Raw genomic sequence first — 22,869 nt, forward strand, 5'->3', positions numbered from 1 at the left:
TTTGTATCTTTTTCCCGATGGAAGAAGGTGGAAGAGAATATGTCTGGGGTGCGTGGGGTCCTTAATTATATTGGCTGCTTTTCCGAAGCAGCGGGAAGTGTAGACATAGAGAACACAATCTCAAAAAACTGGTCACACAAAAGTAAGACCACAAGGGACTTTGGGGGTGGATTGGGCAAACAAGAGACAGATACAATATAACAGGGGGTTGGAGTTTAAGAGCCGTGGGGTTATGCTGCAACTGTACAGGACCTTGGTGAGACCACATTTGGAATATTGTGTGCAGTTCTGGTCACCTCACTATAAGAAGGATGTGGAAGCGCTGGAAAGAATGCAGAGGAGATTTACCAGGATGTTGCCTGGTTTGGAGGGTAGGTCTTATGAGGAAAGGTTGAGGGATCTAGGGTTGTTCTCTCTGGAGCGGAGGAGGCTGAGGGGAGACTTAATAGAGGTTTATAAAATGATGAAGGGGATAGATAGAGTGAACGTTCAAAGACTATTTCCTCGGGTGGATGGAGCTATTACAAGGGGGCATAACTATAGGGTTCGTGGTGGGAGATACAGGAAGGATATCAGAGGTAGGTTCTTTACGCAGAGAGTGGTTGGGGTGTGGAATGGACTGCCTGCAGTGATAGTGGAGTCAGACACTTTAGGAACATTTAAGCGGTTATTGGATAGGCACATGGAGCACACCAGGATGATAGGGAGTGGGATAGCTTGATCTTGGTTTCAGATAAAGCTCGGCACAACATCGTGGGCCGAAGGGCCTGTTCTGTGCTGTACTGTTCTATGTTTCTATGTTTCTATAATGTGAATACACGTAAGACAATACCTTAGGAGGATAAACAGTGAATGGTCGCCAACACTTAATGTAAAGATATTGAAGGATGAAGATATACAAAGATAAACTAAAACTTAAACACATAATTCCCTGAAACTGCTATTGGCCTTCTCAATGGTTTTAGCCGTATGTACTGGGTCAGACTGCAACAACGCAAAGTGATAATACATTGATACAGAACACTGGTCAGACCATGTGTGTAGTTTTAGCTACTTTATTAGGGGAGGCGATGGCCTAGTGGTATTATCACCAGACTATTTATCCAGAAACTCAATCAATGTTCTGGAAACCCAGGGTTGAATCCTGCCATGGTGGAATTTGAATTCAATAAAAATTATCTGGAATTAAGAATCTACTGATGACCATGAAACCATTGTTGATTGTTGGAAAAACCCATCTGGTTCACTAATGTCCTTTAGAAGGGAAGGAAATCTGCTGTCCTTACCTGATCTGGCCTACATGTGACTCCAGAGTCACAGCAATGTGGTTGACTCTCAACTACCATCTGAAATGGCCGAGTAAGCCACTCAGTCCAAGGGCAACTAAGGATGGGTAATAAATGCTGGCCAGCCAGTGACACCCATGTCCCATGAATGAATTAAAGATATATGGAGATTTTTTAAAAATACCTGCTGGTGTGCTATTAAAGCGATATTAATTTACTGCGGACCACGGGACCCCAATATCAGGCTGAAGAGCGGATCCCAAGTCTGCTCTCTGCTCTTCCTGAACTTGTCCTGATCATTCAAAACAGCATCAGCCTGTTATAAAACAACATTGTTCGTGTGTTTGTAGAGTCATCGGCTGGATTGTTACAGACATCCACACCGGTGGGATTTTCCCAACGTACTGCAGTGAATGGAGGGAGATTTGGCCGGATGCCAAATTCTCCAACCTCGCTGCAGTGGGAACTTGGCTTGAACGGCTGGTAAAATTGCACCCATAGACTTTTACAGCACAGAAAGAGGCCCTTTGGCCCATCGTGCCTGGGCCAGCCTTGGATATCATAAAGCTTTACAGCACAGAAGGAGGCCCTTTGGCCCATCGTGTCTGCACCAGCCATCAGACACCTATCTATTCTAATCCCATTTTCCAGCACTTGGTCCATAGCCGTATATGCTATGGCGTTTCAAATGCTCACCTAAATGCTTCTTAAAAGTTGTGAGGATTCCCACTTCTACCACCCTTTCAGGCAGTGAGTTCCAGATTCCCAACACTCTCTGGGTGAAGAAGTTTTTTTCCTCAAATCACCTCCAAATCCCCTGCCCCTTACTTTAAATCTGGTTATTAACTCCTCTACTAAGGAGAAAATCTACCCTATCTACGTCCCTCGTAATTTTGTACACCTCTATCAGGTCCATCCTCAGCCTTCTCTGAGGAAAACAACCCCAGCTTAACCAGCCTCTCTTCATAGCTGAAATACTCCAATATAATAATAATTATGGTCAATCCTCATGATGGATCATAGAAGACCAACAGTACAGAAGGAGGCCATTCGGCCCATCAAGTCTGTACCAACCACAATCCCACTCAGGCCCTATTCCCATACCCTGTACATTTACCTTACTGATTCCCCCTGACACTAGGGTCAATTTTAGCATGTCCAATCAACCTAACCCGCGCATCTTTGGACTGTGGGAGGAAACCGGAGCACCCGGAGGAAACCCACGCAGCCACAGGGAGAACGTGTAAACTCCACACAGACAGTGACCCAAGCCAGGAATTAAACCTGGGTCCCTGGAGCTGTGAGGCAGCAGAGCTAACCACTGTGCCACCGTGCCACCCAAAAAGGAAGCAGTGCAGAGTTTTAAAATCTCAGTGATAACAATGTTGGATTGTTATTTTGATTTCCAGGTGGAAGTACTGTCTGTCGTTGCCCAGCAGATTCTCAGTATCCAACAAGCGATCATACGGCATCTGAAAACGTTTTACTTTGAGGGGACGGAAATATCTCTCAACCCAACATGCTCGGTCTTTATTACCATGAATCCTGGGTACGCAGGTCGAGCTGAACTTCCAGACAACCTTAAGGTACCACTCAAATATTTATTTCTGACTTTATGGGCGGCACGGTAGCAGTGGTTAGCACTGCTGCCTCACAGCTCCAGGGACCCGGGTTAGATTCCTGGCTTAGGTCACTGTCTGTGTGGAGTTTGCACATTCTCCCTGTGTCTGCATGGGTTTCCTCCGGGTGTTCCGGTTTCCACCCACGGTCCAAAGATCTGTGGGTTAGGTGGATTGGCCATGCTAAATTGCCCCTTAGTGTCAGGGGGACTAGCTAGGGTAAATGCATGGGGTTATGGGACAGGGCCTGGGTGGGATTGTGGTCGGTGCAAACTCAATGGGCCAAATGGCCTCCTTCTGCACTGTAGGGGTTCTATGATTGAACAAATCCTGGTAGCTAACTCAAATGTGCAAATGGTAGCATATAGTATACATAAAAATAAACCCAATAGCGATGTTCAAGAAGCATTTATAAACATTACACTGTACAGATTGATTTTCTAACTGTATTTTTCATGAAAATGTGTTCCTAATTGTTTGAGGATTGAAATCAATCATTTTGTGTGTGTGTTTTTTTAAGTATGTGCTGCACATTTGGAAGTTATTTTCCCTGATGGCCGGTGCAGACATGATGGGCCGAAGGGCCTCTTTCTGTGCTGTATGACTCTATGGGCAGGATTTTCTGGCCGTGCTTGCCCCAAGGCTGGAAATCCCTGCCCGAGGTCCATGGATCTTTGCGTGGTCCGTCCCCGCCCACTACGATTCCCGTCGTGGGTGGGATGGGAAAATTCCGCCCGATGACAATCCTTCCCATTTGTCCCCAATGGAAGTTTTTTTTCCTTAGAGCTAAAGATAGCTACAAGCTAAAGCTGAGGTTTAATGTTAAGTATCTTTGGTGCGATCTCTTTAGCTGTTTTTGGAGTAAGAATTTGCAATTAACTAAACGAACTCCATATCCAGGTTGTTTTTGGACATTGTACAAAAATACAACAGCCCTTTGGATGGATCAAACTGATGATTGAGTTTATTTTCTTCACAGGGTATTAATAACTTATCTTTCAATTGTGTTTCTTCTAATTCACTTGGTGCTCTAATTTCTCCAGGCCTTGTTCCGTACAGTTGCTATGATGGTTCCAGACTACGCTCTGATTGGTGAAATTTCTCTTTATTCAATGGGGTTTATTGACTCAAGAAGGTAAAAGGCAATTTTAATTTTGGCTTTTTAAAAATTGTAGCCCTAAATATCCCTTATTGGTATCTGCCCTGCAGTGCTGATCCTGCTCTTATGACATGAGTGAGAGGACATCCCACTCACAGGCCCAGGATCCATTGTGCTCTGCCCCATTGCAACCCCAGCAGTGCAAACTACCGAGCTCCGACACTGGCACTGTTAGGCTGCCCATCAGCTCTCGAGGGTGGGACTTCCTGCCACTGAGGGGCGGATGCCCGGCCCTCACCTGCTTAAGGCTGCCTGTATTATTGCTGTAGTGTAGCCTTGTTGAGCTCTAAAGCTTATTTATTAGTGTCACAAGTAGGCCTACGTTAACACTGCAATGAAGTTACTGTGAAAATCCCCTAGTCGCCACATTCCGGTGCCTGTTCGAGTACACTGAGGGAGAATTTAGCATGGCCCAATGCACTCTAACCAGCACGTCTTTCGGACTGTGGGAGGAAACCGGAGCACCCGGAGGAAACTCACACAGACACAGGGAGAACGTGCAGACTCCGCACAGACAGTGACCCAAGCTGGGAATCAAACGCGTGTCCCTAGCGCTGTGAGGCAGCAGTGCTAACCACTGTGCCACCGTGCTGCCCTTGTTGAATGTCGGGCAGTGCAGCACCAACCCTCCTTCTGGGGGGCGGGGGAGGTTGGAGCAACATGTCCAACCCTTCCCCCAGCCCCGTAAGTTTCAGCCCATGGTGTCGATGGTTGATGATGTTGCCTGTCAAAAGTGGTCAGTTTGTCAGTCTGGACATTACTGGAAACCCGAAGCTGATATTCCCATAACCCGCACTTTACCCTCAGAGCACAGTTTACTTCTGCTCCACAGAGAGACTGGCATTACAACTTAAAAATAAACTTGGGGGTACTTAAATCCTAGCATGTAATGACAAAATCTTACAATGCAAATGGAGGGATCTGTCGTATTAAGGCCGGAACTTTACCACTCGCCCACCACGGGGATCGGAGCAGGCGAGGGGCGGACAATGGGAAAATCCGTTGACCTCAGACAGGATTTTATGGTTTCGGGACGAGTGAGGCCATAAAATCCTGCCCTAAATCTTGAAGGTGCTGTAACCCTCTTGTCAAATGGATTGCCCTTTTTAAAAATTCATTCATGGGATGTTGGTGTTGTTGGCTAGGCCAACATTTATTGCCCATCCCTAATTGCTCTGCAAAAGATGCTGACAAGCCTGTTGTGCTTCTTTATCTTGCCCCTAATTCTGTTTTATATTAAAGTTTATGTATTAGTCACAAGTAGGCTTACGTTAACACCGCAATGAGGTTACTGTGAAAATTCCCTAGTCACTACACTCGGCACCTGTTTGGGTACATTGAGGGAGAATTTAGCATGATCACTGCACCTAACCAGCACGTCTTTGGAGTGTGGGAGAAAACCGGAGCACCTGGAGGAAACCCACACAGGGGAGAACGTGCAGACTCCGCACACACAGTGACCCAAGCCGGGAATCGAACCCGAGTGAGGCAGCGGTGCTAACCACTGTGTCCTATTGGGGCTTTAAATAATAGTTTCAAATAAAATGAAGTAGAATTTGCAGCAAGGATACTGGGTTTTTTTTGTTACACTCTTCCCCTCACTTTTGTTCCTCACCTTCTAGTCTTTCCCAGAAGATTGTGGCCACCTACCGTCTGTGCTCGGAACAGTTGTCTTCGCAGCATCACTATGATTACGGAATGCGCGCAGTGAAGTCAGTCCTGACGGCAGCCGGCAACCTGAAGCTGAATTTCCCAAAAGAAAATGAGAGTGTGCTGCTGTTACGTGCCCTGCTGGATGTGAACTTGGCCAAGTTCTTGTCCCAGGATGTTCCCCTATTTCAGGTATGTTTGAAGAAGAGAACTTTGAATCAAAATCCGCCAAGTGGAATTGAATCTTAGTGTGCCAACTTATTAAATGTGAGCAAAACTCTGAAAGTGATCATTTAACACGTAAAAAGAAAATAGTGCGGGTAAATGGAAGTGGCAATTTCCAATGTTCAGGTTTAAAATTGATAATGCCAAATGTAAAGATATCAATTTGGTTGAAACCATAGAATCCTTACAGTCCAGAGAGAGGCCTTTTGACCCATTGATTCTGCACCGACTCTCCTAAAGAGCATCCCGCCCAGACCCTCCCCTCTGCCCCATCGCCGTAATCCTGCTCATTTAGCATGGCTGATCCACCTAACCTGCACATCTTTGGACTGCGGGAGCACCCGGAGGAAATCCACGCAGACACGGGGAGAACGTGCAAACTCCACACAGACAGTGACCCGAGGCCGGAATCGAACCCGGGTCCCTGGTGCTGTGAGGCAGCAGTGCTAACCACTGTGCCACCGTGCCATCCCAAAGACAAATTAGCTTTTGTTTTTTGTTCTGGAGATTGGGGGACTGTCTTCTGAAGAGAGATTGGGTGAACTGAGCCTGTATTCTCCAGACCTTTGAAGGATGAGAGTTGATCTCATTGAAACCTACAAAATACATAAAGGAATAGACAGGGTAGATGCAGATAAGATGTTTCCCTTGGTTGGGGAGTCTAGAACCAGCGGGCACAATTTCAAAATCAGGGGAAGCCACTTAGGACCGAGATGAGAGAAATTTCTTTACGCAGAGGGTTGTGAATCTCTGGAATTCTCTGTCCCAGAGGGCTGTGGAAGCTCAGTGATTGAGTCTGTTTAAGGTAGAGATTGATAGGTTTCTAATTAACAATAACATGAAGGGCTATGGGAATAGTGAGTGTAAAAGGAATTGAAGTGTTCAATCAGCCATGACTGTATTGAATGATGGAGCAGGCCCGATGGGCTGAATGGCCTGCTCCTGTTCCTGTGTATTAGTCGACTAGCCAATGCATTATTTACATTTTCAGCTTTTAGCCCAAGCCTAGGTGTTCAAGTCAAAACATTGGTAGCATTCTGAGGATCAGCATACAGCCATCAGACTTTTGAATGTCCTACCTTATATTAAGTTGATCATTCTCTATACCCTAGCTATGAATGTAGCACCACATTCAGCACCCTCTCCTTTCCTTCTCTATGAACGGTATGCTTTGTCTGTATAGCGTGCCAGAAACAATACATTTCACATAGAGGGTGGTGAGTGTCTGGAACAAGAGGTAGTAGTAGAGGCGGGTACAATTTTGACTTTTAAAAAGCATTTAGACAGTTACATGGGCAAGATGGCTATCGAGGGATATGGGCCAAATGCGGGCAATTGGGATTAGCTTAATGGTTAAAAAAAGGGTGGCATGGACAATTTGGGCTGAAGGGCCTGTTTCCATGCTGTAAACATCTATGACTCTATGTATACTAATACATGTGACAATAAATCAAATCAAATCAGAGTTCTAACAAAGCAGCCATGCCATCATTGCTAAAATGCAATCTCTGTGACTTGTTGCTCTAGGGAATTATATCAGACTTGTTCCCTGGCGTGGAACTACCGACACCAGAACGTGAGGTCTTCCTTGTTGCACTGAGGACCAACATCAAGAAAATGAAGCTTCAGCCTGTACCTTGGTTTATTGAGAAGATTATTCAGGTGACTTGGAAATGGTTTTGAGCTGTTGTCTGGTTGTTGGTCTGTCCTTTCCAGGAGGGAGAAGTTGGTATCCTGCTGATTTTTTAATGATTATTATCTCCTTTTCCAATTCTAACCCCTCCCTCACTCAGACACTTTCAGATGGTAAAGTAGTTTCTTTCCCCCTTTTTAATAAAAGCAAAATAATGCAGATGCTGGAGATCTGAAATAAAGACAGAAAGTGCTGGAAAAAAGCTCAGCAGGTCCGGCAGCCAAAACAAGAATTGATGTTTCGAGTCGAATGAGTCTTCTTTGGAACTACGGGAGGTCGAAATCATAGAATTCCTACAGTACAGAAGGAGGCCATTTGGCCCATTGAGCCTCCACTGACAACACTCTCACCCAGGTCCTATCCCTGTAACCCCATGTATTTACATTCCTAATCCCCCTGACACTAAAGGGGCAATTTAGCATGGCCATTGTAATGGCAATGGCCTAGGGGTATTATCGCTAGACTATTAATCTAGAAACTCAGCTAATGTTCTGGGGACCCAGGTTCGAAACCCGCCCCGGTAGGTGGTGGAATTTGAATTCATTAAAACATTTCTGGAATTAAGAATCTACTGAAAACCATGAAACCATTGTCGATTGTCGGAAAAACCCATCTGGTTCACTAATGTCCTTTAGGGAAGGAAATTTGTTGTCCTTATCTGGTCTGGCCTACGTGTGACTCCAGAGCCACAGCAATGGTTGACGCTCAATTACCCTCCAAGAGCAACTAGGGATGGGCAATAAATGCTGGCCAGCCAGCGACACCCATGTCCCATGAATGAATAAAAAAAAATCCACCTAACCTGCACATCTTTGGACTGTGGGAGGAAACTGGAGCACCCGGAGGAAACCCACGCAAACACGGGGAGAACGTGCAGACTCCACATAGACAGTGACCCAAGGCCGGAATTGAACCCGGGTCCCTGGCGCTGTGAGGCAGCAGTGTGCAGCAGGCAGCACTATGCCACCGTGCCGTCCGCCGTGATGGGTTTTATGCTGTTGAGAGGGAGACAGGGAGGTGGAACACAGGGGAGGTCTGGGATTAGGTAGAGGGAGGGAGAGATTGAGGCTGGAATTCTCTGGCCGTTCCTGTCCCGCTGCCGCTGCTGGCAAGAATGGAGAATTTGACGCTCAGCCAAATTCCCATTCACAGCAGCAGGTCTGGAGAATCCCAGCCGTGGGCGAGGTCAGAGAATTCTAGCCCTAAACAAGAAAGATGTCACAGAACAAAAGGCAAAGGGGAGCAGTGAATGTTCTAATGAAGAACTATCAGTTGTCCAGAATGAGTGTTAATGGCAGAATAATCAACAGCTCTGTCTGAAAGCAAAAACATGAAAACGTGATAGAGATACATTTGCAGCATTAAACAACCCTAATGTTTCTGCAATAATGGGTTAGGTTAATGTTGCATCAGACTATGAAAGAAATAATTGATAATCAGAGAATCCTTACAGTGCAGAAGGAGGCCATTTGGCCCATTGAGCCTGCACCAACAACAATCCCATCCAGGCCCTATCCCCGTAACCTCACATATTTACCCTGCTAATCCTCAGTCAATTTAGCATGGCCAATCAACATAACCAGCACGTCTTTCGGAGGAAAGACGCCTTTCGGAGGAAACCACAGCAGCCGGAGGAAACCCATGCAGTCACAGGGAAATGTGCAAACTCCACACAGACAGTGACCCGAGGCCAGAATTGAACCAGAATCCCTGGTGCTGTGAGGCAGTAGTGCTAACCACTGCGCCACCGTGCCCACCCTCAATGCCTGAAAACATTTCATTCCCAAGTCTTACAATGTGAGGTACAGTAATTGTGCTGCAAATATATTGTTTTCAAATTATATGGTCAGAACATTGATAGTCAATATCTTTTCCCAAAGGTAGGGGAGTCTAAAACTAGAGGGCATAGGTTTAAGGTCAGAGGGGAGAGATACAAAAGTGTCCAGAGGGGCAATTTTTTCACACACAGGGTGGTGAGTGTCTGGAACAAGCTGCAAGAGGTAGTAGTAGAGGCAGGTACAAATTTTCTCTTTTAAAAAGCATTTAGATAGTTACATGGGTACGATGGGTATAGAGGGATATGGGCCAAATGCGAGCAATTGGGATTAGTTTAGGGGTTTTAAAAAAAAAGGGCGGCATGGACAAGTTGGGCCGAAAGGCCAGTTTCCATGCTGTAAACCTCTATGACTCTGACTCTAATTCAACAAATATTCGCTCAACATTTCTATAAATAGCATCTGTATCCTTGTGTAGGTCTCCCTTCTTCCTGAAAATAGTGTTCCAATAAGAGGCTTAACCCAGTGACTGAAATGAAGTGATCTGTTAATTTCTACTTTGCTCCATCAGATTTACGAGATGATGCTGGTGCGTCATGGATTTATGATTGTTGGTGATCCTTTGGGTGGTAAAACTTGTGCCTTCAAAGTGTTAGCAGCAGCACTTGGTGATTTATATGCAGGTAACAATTTATTAGATACTTATATAGCAAATGACTCGTTAAATATTTGCAAGATAAGATCAGTATCTGCGCTGCTAACAGTTACATAACTAATATTTTGTGTTCCCTTGTGTGACAGTTGTTTATAAAATTTCTGGAATTAAGAATCTACTGATGGCCATGAAACCATTATCGATTGTCGGAAAAACCCATCTCGTTCACTAATGTCCTTTAGGGAAGGAAATCTGCTGTCCTTACCTGGTCTGGCCTACATGTGACTCCAGAGCCACAGCAAAATGTGGTTGACTCTCAACTGCCCTCAGGCAGCTAGGGATGGGCTATAAATGCTGGCCCAGCCAGCGATGCCCGGTACCCATGAATTAATTTTTAAAAATGCACTAGTAATACCACAATTCTCGGTTTCAGTCTGTTCTATATTGCAAGGAACTTTCAGCTTCTTTTGATAAAAGTACAATTGCTGACATTCAAACAATGTATAAGCTCTATGTAAAGGCACTAAGGCAGAACTAAGCCCTGGGAGTTCCCAGTTACCATTTTGCACATGTTGGCACCGTCACTAGTACTTTTTTTTGTCCATTCATGGCATGTGGACGTTGCTAGCTTGGCCAGCAGTTATTGCCCATCCCTAACTGCCCTTGAGAAGGTGATGGCGAACTGCCTTCTTCAAAGCGCTGCAGTCCATGCGGTGTAGTACACCCACAATGCTGTTGGGGAGGCAATCCCAGGATTTTGACCCAGCGACAGTGAAGGAACGGCCGATACATTTCCAAGTCAGGACGGTGAGTGGCCTGGAGGGCAACGTCTTGGTGGTGACGATAGGGGTGTCGAATATTAGAACCACGCTTACAAGTTCAATTTTGCTCAGCACTCTGACAGTGCTGGGGGAAGCAATGGACTAGTGGTATTATTGCTATACTATTAATCCAGAAAACTCAGCTAATGTTCTGGGGACCCGGGTTCGAATCCCACCACGGCAGATGGTGGAATTTGAATTCAATTAAAAAAAAATCTGGCATTAAGATTCTACTGATAACCATGAAACCACTGTCGATTGTCGCAAAAACCCATCTGGTTCACTAATGTCCTTTAGGGAAGGAAATCTGCCGTCCTTACCTGGTCTGGCCTACATGTGACTCCAGAGCTAAAGCAATGTGGTTTGCTCTGAACTGCCCTCCAAGGGCAACTAGGGATGGGCAATAAATGCTTCCTAGCCAGTGACGCCCATGTCCCATGAATAAAACAAAATTATTGTCGGCGGTGGTTAAGGAGAGGTAGATGCAAGGGAATGTTTAGGGCCTTTACAGATTGAAATACTTCTATACGTAACCCACTTCTCTATCTCCTGGTGCTCCTTTTTAATGTTATGTGAGATGTGAGTATCGCTGGCAGGCCAGCATTTGTTGCCTATTCCTAATAGCTCTTACATGTTTGATTTGTTTTATTTTTTTAGCTCAGTTGATGAATGAGTTTGCTGTTGAATATGCTATAATAAACCCTAAGGCGGTGACCATGGGCCAGCTGTATGGCTGCTTCGATCCTGTGAGCCATGAGTGGACAGATGGGATTCTCGCCACAACCTTCCGCTTGCATGCTACATCTGTCACCAACTCAAGAAAGTGGATTGTGTTTGATGGACCGGTTGATGCTGTTTGGATTGAAAATATGAATACCGCATTGGATGATAACAAGAAAGTAGGTGGATATTTCTGGAAGAGTTTGAGAGCTTGTGAAGAAATCCTATAGAATTGCAGAGAAATAGTTTGCCAATGTTGTGGTCCATTTTGTTATCCAAAGTTCTAGTCTCAGTCCTTCAAAATCAACTTCTTTCCAGTTGATTATTCTGTCCTCAGTTATTAACTTGAAGTGTGTTATATTATGGTCACCGTGCCCAGATGTTTCCCTTCTTTTACTTTCCTTGTGTGTTCTGCTTCATCCAATGTTGCTACAACCAGCTATGAATCCTCCTTTATGGACTCACGGCTGGGCGGCACGGTGGCCCAGTGGTCAGCACTGATGCCTCACAGCACCAGGGGACCCGGGTTCAATTGTGATCTTGGTCACTGACTGTGTAAAGTTTGCATGTTCTCCCCATGTCTGCATGGGTTTCCTCCGGGTGCTCCGGTTTCCTCTCACAGTCCAAAGATGCGCAAGTTAGGTGGATTGGCCATGATAAATTGCCCCTTAGTGTCAGGGGGATTCGGAGGGCAAATGTGTGGGGTTGCGGGGATAGGACCTGGGTGGGATTGTTGTCGGTGTAGGCTTGATGAGCCAAATGGCCTCCTTCTGCACTGTGGATTCTATGATTCTATGACTCCTTCTATACAGGGTTAGAAAGGCGTATTGGACACACTGTAGGAACTCAATTCCATTATCTTCTTTACCTGCCTTTTCCAGCCAATTAACTTTGGGGTAATTTAAACCCCCATGATTATTATTCCAGGGCCAAAGTTTTCCAGCCCTTCCCACGAGCGGGATCTTGTGGTCCTGGTGGTGGCGATTCCCCTGCGGTGCATCCCCTAGTGGCAGAGGGTGAGAGCATACAAAGCCCTGTGGACACTGGCGGGACTGGAAGATCTGGCCGATGGCAGGCTATCTCCACTTCCGGGATATGGGCCACAGCTAGGGGCTGAAAAATTCCGCCCTATATTTTTTACTGAGTTCCCTAATTTGCCCACATATTTTCTCTTGACTTCCTCTCCTCTATTAGATGGTCTGTAGACTAGCCCTATTCACGGCTTTATCCTTTATCATCTTTTATCTCTATCCACATTATCTCTATTTCTGTCTATTACTAATAGTTGTATCATCATATTATCCCTAATAATCATAACTATTTCACCTCTCCTTTTACCCTTCCTATCTTATCTAAATATGTTATACCCATGTATCAGTAATCTCTTCACAACTGGTTCTTTGTGTTATTGCCTCCAACTCTCCTGTTTCATTACAGACACTGTGTACATTGCTATTCAAACAATTTAGCTTATCTTTATTAGCAGTTCCTCGCATTGTATTTTTAACCACCTTTTACAACTCTTGTCCCATTGTTTGGGTTATGTCCTCCATCTGCTTATCAGATGCTCTCTTTTCCTGTTTTGTTCATCATAGAATTCCTACAGCGCAGGAGGAGGCCATTCAGTCCTTCGAGTCTGCACTGACTTTCTCTGACAGAGTACCTTATCCAGGCCCAACTTTCCACCCAACCCAGTGCCTTTACCATGGCCAATCCACCTAACCTACACATTTTGGGACACTAAATGACAATTTATCATGGACAATCAACCTAACCTGCACATCTTTAGACTGTGGGAGGAAACTGGAGCACCCGGAGGAAACCCACGCAGACACGGGAAAACATGTAAACTCCACACAGACAGTCACCCAAGCCCAGAATTGAACCTGGGTCCCCAGGCACTGTGGAGCAGCAGTGCTAACCATTGTGCCACTGTGTCATCTCATTTCTTACAGCTCCTTCCCCGTGTCTTGCTAGTTTAAAATATTTTCCATCGCCCTGTTTGTGCTTGGACACTGATCTCATTCTGGTTCTGGTACGGCCCATCCCTCCAGTAAGGCTCCCTCCTATCCCATTAACTGATGTGAGTGTGAGTTCCATGAAAAAGGCATTGCCAAGGTTGGAGTTTGGGCCCAAGTGAATTCTGTTCAGTCCCATACTTTCCAGTAGATCAGGAAAAACTGTACTCCTAATATTTTCCCGAGTTTCCCATCAAGGATTTCCACAGGCGTGAAGTCAAAAGAGCCTGCTGCAGCTCTGTGGAAGACATCACAGCTGATTCACATTCATGTCCTAAGCGGCCATTTTAATGGTCATCATTGTGACACATTCCAAACGCTGCAGGAATCTCTAACTTTCTAATCGTCGGTCTCTCTAACTTTGCCTGTCAGGCAGGCAGTACAGTGACACAGTGGTTAGCACTGCTGCTTCGGGTTCACTGTCTGTGTGGAGTTTGCACGTTCTCCCCGTGTCTGCTTGGGTTTCCTCCCACAGTCTAAAGATGTGCAAGTTAGATTGATTGGCTGTGCTAAATTGCCCCTTAGTGTCAGGGGAACGAGCAGAGTAAATTCGTGGGATCATGGGGATAGGGCCTGGTTGGGATTGTTGTTGGTGCAGGCTCAATGGGCTGAATGGCCTCCTTCTGCACTACAGGGATTCTATGAAGTAAAAGAAAGAACAAAGAAAATTACAGCACAGGAACAGGCCCTTCGGCCCTCCTAGCCTGCACCGACCATGCTGTCCGACTTAACTAAAACCCCCTATCCTTCCGGGGACCATATCCCTTTATTCCCATCCTATTCATATATTTGTCCAGATGCCCCTTAAAAGTCACTACCGTGTCCGCTTCCACTACCTCCCCCGGCAACGGATTCCAGGCACCCACCACCCTCTGTGTAAAAAATCTGCCTTGTACATCTCCTTTAAACCTTGCCCCTCGCACTTTAAATCTGTGCCCCGAGTAATTGACTCTTCCATCCTGGGAAAAAGCTTCTGACTATCCACTCTGCCCATGCCTCTCATAATCTTGTAGACTTCTATCAGGTCGCCTCTCAACCTCCGTTGTTCCAGTGAGAACAAACCAAGTTTCTCCAACCTCTCCTCATAGCTAATGCCCTCCATACCAGGCAACATCCTGGTAAATCTTTTCTGTACCCTCTCCAAAACCTCCACATCCTTCTGGTAGTATGGCGACCAGAATTGAACACTATATTCCACGTATGGCCTAACTAAGGTTCTATAAAGCTGCAACATGACTTGCCAATTTTTAAACTCAATTCCCTGGCCGATGAAGGCAAGCATACCGTATGCCTCCTTGACTACCTTCTCCACCTACATTGCCACTTTCAGTGACCTGTGTACCTGTACACCCAGATCCTTTTGCCTATCAATACTTTTAAGAATTCTACCATTTACTGTATATTTCCTATCTGTATTAGACCTTCCAAATGCATTACCTCACATTTGTCAGGATTAAACTCCATCTACCATCTCTCCGCCCAAGTCTCCAACCGATCTATATACTGTTGTATCCTCTGATGGTTCACATTGCTATCTGCAAATCCACCAACCTTTGTGTCGTCCACAAACTTACTAATCAAACCAGTTACATTTTCCTCCAAATCATTTACATATATATTACAAACAGCAAAGGTCCCAGCACTGATCCCTGAGGAATGCCACTTGATGCAATCCTCCATTCAGAAACGCACCCTTCCACTACTACCCTCTGTCTTCTTTGACCGAGCCAGTTTTGTATCCACCTTGCCAGCTCACTTCTGATCCCATGCGACTTCACCTTCTGCACCAGTCTGCCATGAGGGACCTTGTCAAATGCCTTACTGAAGCCCATGTAGACAACATCCACTGCCCTACCCTCATCAATCATCTTCGTCATTTCCTCGAAAAACTCGATCAAGTTCGTGAGACACGACCTCCCCTTCATAAAACCATGTTGCCTCTCACTAATACGTCCACTTATTTCCAAGTGGGAATAAATCCTGTCTTGAAGAATCCTCTCCAATAATTTCCTTACCACTGATGTAAGGTTCAGCGGCCTGTAATTACCTGGATTATTCTTGCTACCCTTCTTAAACAAAGGAACAACATTGGCTATTCTCCAATCCTCTGGGAGCTCCCTTGTAATGCAGATCTCCCACTCCACCTGATGAAGGAGCAGCACGCTCCGAAAGCTAGTGGCATTTGCTACCAATAAACCTGTTGGACTTTAGCCTGGTGTTGTTAGACTTCTTACTGAGCTCCCTTGTAGCCAGTGAGGATACAAAGATTTCTCTCAAGGCCCCAGCAATTTCCTCCCTTGCCTCTCTCAGTATTCTGGGGTATATCCCATCAGGCCCTGGGGACTTGTCTACCTTAATGTTTCTCAATAACCCAAATATCTCCTTTTTGATCTCAACATGACCCAAACTATCTACACATCCTTTCCCAGACTCATCATCCACCAAGTCCTTCTCTTTGGTGAATACTGACGCAAAGTTCTCATTTAATACCTTGTCCATTTCCTCTGGCTCCACGCATAGATTCCCTCCCTTGTCCTTGAGTGGGCCAACCCTCTCCCTGGCTACCCTCTTGCTCTTTATATATGTATAAAAAGCATTGGGATTTACCTTAATCCTGCTGGCCAATGCTTTTTCGTGACCCCTTTTAGCTCTTCTTACTCCTTGCTTAAGAAGCTGAATTCATTTCCAGAAGGAAAAATGGGGAAATAAGAATACTGGACCAAACTGTTTCTTTCCTTCTAGATTATGTCATTAATTTCCATGGGGAGGTGATGGCCTCGTGTCATTATCGCTAGACTATTAATCCAGAAACTTAGCTAATGTTCTGGGGACCCGGATTCAAATCCCACCACGGCAGATGGTGCAATTTGAATTCAATAAAAAATAAATATCTGGACTTAAGAATCTACTGATGACCATGAAACCATTGTCGGAAAAACCCATCTGGTTCACTAATGTCCTTTAGGGAACAAAATCTGCTGTCCTTACCTGGTCTGGCCTACCTGTGACACCAGAGCCTACAGCAATGTGGTTGATTCTCAACTGCCCTCTGAGGGCAACTAGGGATGGGCAATAAATGTTGGACAGCCAGCGACGCCCATGTCCCTTGAATGAATAAAAAATACATCTGCCATAAGCCAGCCAAGTCTGTCACTAAATGCAAATGATAACCAGAAGCACATCTGGCTGCCTCAGGAACTACACTTGTGTGTGGCTCTCTATAGTTTACACTCCATGTTGTCTTCCAGTTGTGTTTGATGAGTGGCGAAATTATCCAGATGAGTCCCAAGATGAATTTGATATTTGAGCCGGCAGATTTGGAGCAGGCCTCCCCAGCGACTGTCAGCAGGTAATGATGAGCTGTGCGATTATCAAAGCCTCAGTACTCGGCACAGAATCCCACCACAGTTGTCGAGCATTAAAGTGCTATCCTTTTTAACAGGTGTGGCATGATTTACCTGGAGCCTCATCAGCTGGGTTGGGCACCACTGAAAGATTCTTATATGGATACTCTACCTCCAACCGTCACCGCGGAACATAAAGAACTGGTAACTCGATATTTTAAAATATCTAAATTTGATGTGATAAATGCCAACAGAATTTGTCCAGCTCAATGTTGTCGACGGCAATCGGTGATACCACAAGTGGTAAATCAGCAAATGTGAATGGTTGGCACTGCTGCCTCACAACGCCAGCGACCCGGGTTCGATTCCTGGTTCGGGTCACTGTCTGTGCAGAGTCTGCACATTCTCCCCGTGTCTGCGTGGGTTTCCTCCAGATGCTCTGGTTTCCTCCCACAGTCCAAAGATGTGCAGGTTAGTTGAATTGGCCGTGCTAAATTCTCCCTTAGTGTTACCCGAACAGGTGCCGGAGTGTGGCGTCTTGGGGATTGTCACAGTAACTTCATTGCAGTGTTAATGTAAGCCTACTTGTGACTAATAAATAAATTTAAACTTTTCCTTTACCTGTAATTCTCACATAGAAAATAGGAGCAGGAGAAGGCCATTTGGCCCTTTGAGCCTGCTCTGATGTTCAGTATGATCATGGCTGATCATCCAACTCAATAGCCTGATCTCACCCCTCCCCCCCAATATTCTTTGATCCCTTTCGCCTCAAGAGCTATAGAATCATAGAACCACAGGAAAACTACAGCACAGAAGGAGGCCATTCAGCCCATCCTGCCCATGCCAGCCCATGGACACCCAGGTGTCCTTTCTAATCCCACCTTCCTGCACGTGGTTCATAGCTCTGTAGCTTACACCATTTAAGGTGTCTAACTCCTTCTTGAAAACATGTTGGCCTCAACTGCTTTCTGTGGGAGCGAATTCCATCACTCTCTGGGTGAAGACATTTCTTCTCATCTCAGTCCTAAAAAGTTTACCCGTATCCTTAGATTTTTGAGCCCCCGGTGTCAGTTGTAACTCCCCAATTTCTTTCATTTATGCAATTCACTCACTGCTGTTCAACATCTTCACACAATACATCAAACCTCCGATTACAAAATTCAGTGCAGTTTAATGATTTTGAACTGGATTGTAAACTAGGCAATCCAATTCCCTCTGAAGTTATTGGATATTCTATAGATGGGATCTATATCCAGCTTTGGTCACTGTCTGTGCGGTGTCTGCACGTTCTCCCCGTGTCTGCGTGGGTTTCCTCCGGGTGCTACAGTTTCCCCCCACAGTCTGAAAGGCGTGCTGGTTAGTTTCATTGGCCACGCTAAATTCTCCCTCAGTGTACCCGAACAGGCGCCGGAGTGTGGAGACTAGGGGATTTTCACAGTAACTTCATTGCAGTATTAATGTAAGCCTACTTGTTACACTAATAAATAAACTTTAAACTATATTAAACACTTTGGTATGCCGGACATAATTTCAAAGTTTGCTGATAATACAAAACTTGGAAGTTTTGTGAACTGTGAGGAGGTTAGTATTAAACTTCAAAAGGACATAGAATCGTAGAATCCTTACGGTGCAGAAGGAGACCATTCGGCCCATCGAGTCTACACCAACCACAATCCCACCCAGGCCCTATTCCTGTAACCCCACATCTTTACCCTACTAACCCCGACACGTGGATCAATTTAGCATGGCCAATCAACCTAACTCACACACCTTTGGAGTGTGGGAGGAAATCGGAGCACCCGGAGGAAACCCATGCAGATACAAGGAGAACGTGCAAACTCCACACAGACAGTGACCCAAGCCAAGGATTGTGGTGCAGGCTCGATGGGCCTGTACTGTAGGGATTCTATGAGAAGTAGGCCATTTGGCCCATCGCGTCAGCTCTGCCATTCAATAAGACCACGGCTGATTTGATTGTGACCATAATGATACTCCCCTTCCTGTCCCCATAACCCTGGACTCCCTTGTCAATGAAGAATCTGTCTAACTCAGCCTTGCATAAACTCAGTGAACCACAGCCTCCACTGCTCTCTGGGGAAGAGAATTCCAAAGACTAACCAACCTCTGAGAGGAGAATTTCCTCCTCATCAGGGCGGCACGGTAGCGCAGTGGTTAGCACTGCTGCTTCACAGCTCCAGGGTCCTGGGTTCGATTCCCGGCTCGGGTCACTGTCTGTGTGGAGTTTGCACATTCTCCTCGTGTCTGCGTGGGTTTCCTCCGGGTGCTCCGGTTTCCTCCCACAGTCCAAAGATGTGCGGGTTAGGTTGATTGGCCAGGTTAAAAATTGCCCCTTAGAGTCCTGGGATGCGTAGGTTAGAGGGATTAGCGGGTAAATATGTGGGGGTAGGGCCTGGGTGGGATTGTGGTCGGTGCAGACTCGATGGGCCGAATGGCCTCCTTCTGCACTGTCGGGTTTCTATGATTCTATGATCTTCATCTCAAATGGGAGATTCCATCCATCATGCAAAGTTGAATCAATAGATAAGAAGCTGATCTTTGCGGAGTTATTTTGAAGGTTTTCTAAATTGCAAATATATTCCAGATAAACAGCTGAGATGTTTCATTTTCAGATCAATGACATGTTCCATTGGCTGATCCAGCCTTCTTTGGATTTTACCCGACTGCACTGTAAGTTCTTTGTGCAGACATCTCCGATGCACCTTGCCTACAGTATGATGAGGCTCTATACATGTTTAATGGGTGAGTGTCCTTATTTAAATCTGGATCTTACTGCAGTGGTGTAGCACGTTTCCAGCATTGCCTGAATTTCAGCTACCCGCCAAATGCCTTTGTTTTAGAATTTTTCGACGGGTTGCAGTCAGGTTATGAGGGTAGATTGGAGAGGCTGGGACTGTTCTCCTTGGAGAGAAGAGGGGATTTGAGATTTGATAGAAATGTTCTAAATCGTGAGGGGGCCAAACAGGGTAGATTGGGAGAAACTGTTCCCACTCGTACAAGGATCGTACAAGGATCGTACAAGGATTCAGTGCCCTGAATCAAAGTGGTTTGCAAAAGAAGCAAATATGATGTGAGAAAAAACTTCTTTACACAGTGAGTGGTTGGGGTGTGGAATGCTCTGTCTGGGAATGTGGGGGAGGCAGGTTCAATCGAGGCCTTCAAGAGGGCATCAGATGATTATTTGAATAGAAACAATGTGCAGGGTACAGGGAAAAGGAGAATGGCACTGAGTCACGATGCTCATTTGGAGAGCTGGTGCAGACATGATGGACCAAATGGTCTCCTTCTGCACTGTAACAATTCTGTGAGACAGTCAGAAATGTGTTGGTAATAATTGTGTACAAGTGTGTTAAGGATTAGTCACTTAATTTTCACAGAGAGTCCAATAAATTTCTGGAGCTGTGGAAATTAGGGAGGCAATGATTTATCCACATGCTAATTTTTAAAACCAAGTATTAAAAAAAATCATGATTTGGTAAATATTATATTCACTTTAATTATTATAGACTTGAGAGCAGGAAAGAAAAACTAAAGAGTATATTTTGTAATATTGTAAAAGTAATATTTTTTGAATTATTCATAAGCAATTAAGTCCTGGGGATAATGGGGAGAGATGTGGCAGTTTATTAAAATTTATTAGTTAAGAGATGTGGGCATCGCTGGATAGGCCAGCATTTATTGCTCATTCCTAATTGCCCTTGGGAAGTGGAGGTGAACTGCCTCCTTGAACTGTTGCAGTCCCTGAGGTGTAGTTACCTGAGGTGTTAAGAACATAAGAACATAAGAAATAGGAGCAGGAGTAGGCCACCTAGCCCCTCGAGCCTGCCCCGCCATTCAATCAGATCATGGCTGATCTGATAGTGGTTTAGTTCCACTTACCCGCCCGCTCCCCATAACCCTTAATTCCCTTATTGATCAGAAATCTATCTACCTGTGACTTAAACATATTTAACGAAGTAGCCTCTACTGCTTCAATGGGCAGAGAATTCCAGGGATTCACTACCCTCTGAGAGAAGAAGTTTCTCCTCAACTCTGTCCGAAACTGACTCCCCCTTATTTTGAGGTGTGTCCTCTAGTTCTTGTTTCCTTTCTAAGTGGAAAGGATCTCTCTGCCCTGTCTAGCCCCTTCATTATCTTATATGTCTCTATAAGGAGGGGGGTTCTATGATTTTGACCCAGTGACAGTGAAGGAACGGTGATATGTTTGGAGGGGAACCTCAAGGTGGTGGTTTCTCTGCCTTTGTCCCTCTAGATGGAAATGGTCATGGGTTTGGAAGGTGCTGTCTAAGGAACCTTGGTGAGCTCTTGCAGTGCATCTTGTAGATGGTACACACTGCTGCCACTGTATGTTGGTGGTGGAGGGAGTGAAATGTTTATGGTTGGGGTGCCAATAAAGCGGGCTGCTTTGTCCGGGATGATTTGTCCTGAATAGATAGGGGAGAGAAGGGGCCAGAAGGAGCCACAGTGTTACAGTGCTGACTCTATCTTAAAGTATAAGAGACAAAACTTGCCTTTTTATTGGCAGCCTCCAGTTGCCCCTTTAAGGACTGCTGCTGTTGATCTGGACTCACTAAGTGAAACGTGTGAGGTGTGTAAGCTATCCAGTAGTTGCTGAATTTGGCATTAGGGTCTTACAGGCATCAGTCCCATGGTTGACATTTCAAGAGGCCTGAAGCCTGGTTCAGATGGGCATCCGGCAGTTGGGAGGTGACACCCAGAAACTGTCCGACTCTTTTTATTCAGTTACCTGGCACATTGGAGACCAATGTCTTCCCTTTATGTAATCTGATTTACAATTCATTCCATATTTCCTGAGAATTCTAGAGGTGAAAAATGTTCCAGACTAAATTAATACAAATTATATCCCGGGTTTACTGATGATGCTGGAATGAGGTCGTCAGGCTGGTAGCATTTTATATTGAGAGATTTTTTTAAATTCATTCACGGGAAATGGGCATCACTGGGCTATTCATTGCCCATTTCCAAATGTACTTGAGAAGGTTGAGGTGAGGAGCCTTCACCAAGGGCGGCACGGTGGCACAGTGCTTAACACTGCTGCCTCACAGTGCCAGGGACCCGGGTTCAATTCCCAGCTTGGGTCACTGTCTATGTGGAGTCTGCACGTTCTCCCCATGTCTGCGTGGGTTTCGTCCAGGTGCTCCGGTTTCCTCCCACAGTCCAAAAGACGTGCTGGTTAGGTGCATCGGCCGTGTTAAATTCTCCCTCAGTGTACCCGAACAGGCACCGGAGTCTGGCGACGAGGGGATTTTCACAGTAACTTCATTGCAGTGTTAATGTAAGCCTACTTGTGACACTAATAAATAAACTTAAACTTAAAAACTTCTTGAACCGTGGATGTTAATACGATGACGGTATATCACAGTGCTGCAAGGGAAATGGTTACTGGATTTTGACCCAGCAAAGATGAAGGACCGGAAACATATTTCCAAACATAGTCTGGGTGCTGTGTGACTTGGATGGCATCATACCCTTAATGGTGTTTCCATGTGCCTGCTGCCCTTTTAATTCTAGGGGGTGGAAGTTGTGTGTTTGGAAGATGCTGCCAAAGAATCTTGATGAATCTCTGCAATTGATTGTGTGGATGGTACACACTGCGACTACAGAGTGCCGAAGGCAGAGGTGATTGTTTAACATGGCCGACAGGGTGCCAATCAAGTGGGCTTCTTTGTCCAGGACATGTTGGAGCTGCTCTCATCCAGGCAAGTGGAGACTATTCAATCACACTCCTGACTTGTGGATTATAAGTGGTGGAAAGACTTTGAGAAGTCAACGAGTCACTCCCTGAAGAAGACCCGGCCTCGGACCTGCTCTTGTAGCCACACATGTGGCTGATCCAGTTATGTTTCTGGTCAATGATGAGGCCCC

The 22,869-nt window shown here is 45.5% G+C and overlaps 1 protein-coding gene across 1 annotated transcript in view; it reads left to right on the forward strand.

The window, feature by feature from the left end:
• dnah3 (dynein axonemal heavy chain 3) overlaps positions 1–22,869 on the forward strand; it is a 186,252-nt gene that overhangs the window by 104,842 nt on the left and 58,541 nt on the right. The window contains exons 30-38 of the mRNA XM_078239899.1: positions 2,696–2,872; positions 3,949–4,040; positions 5,687–5,906; positions 7,467–7,601; positions 9,979–10,090; positions 11,541–11,782; positions 16,870–16,970; positions 17,064–17,169; positions 19,596–19,725. Of these exons, the coding sequence (XP_078096025.1) occupies positions 2,696–2,872; positions 3,949–4,040; positions 5,687–5,906; positions 7,467–7,601; positions 9,979–10,090; positions 11,541–11,782; positions 16,870–16,970; positions 17,064–17,169; positions 19,596–19,725 (1,315 nt within the window). The remainder of the gene's footprint in view (positions 1–2,695; positions 2,873–3,948; positions 4,041–5,686; positions 5,907–7,466; positions 7,602–9,978; positions 10,091–11,540; positions 11,783–16,869; positions 16,971–17,063; positions 17,170–19,595; positions 19,726–22,869) is intronic.

The sequence above is a fragment of the Mustelus asterias genome, chromosome 23, assembly GCF_964213995.1.
Source record: "Mustelus asterias chromosome 23, sMusAst1.hap1.1, whole genome shotgun sequence".
NCBI lineage: Eukaryota > Metazoa > Chordata > Chondrichthyes > Carcharhiniformes > Triakidae > Mustelus > Mustelus asterias.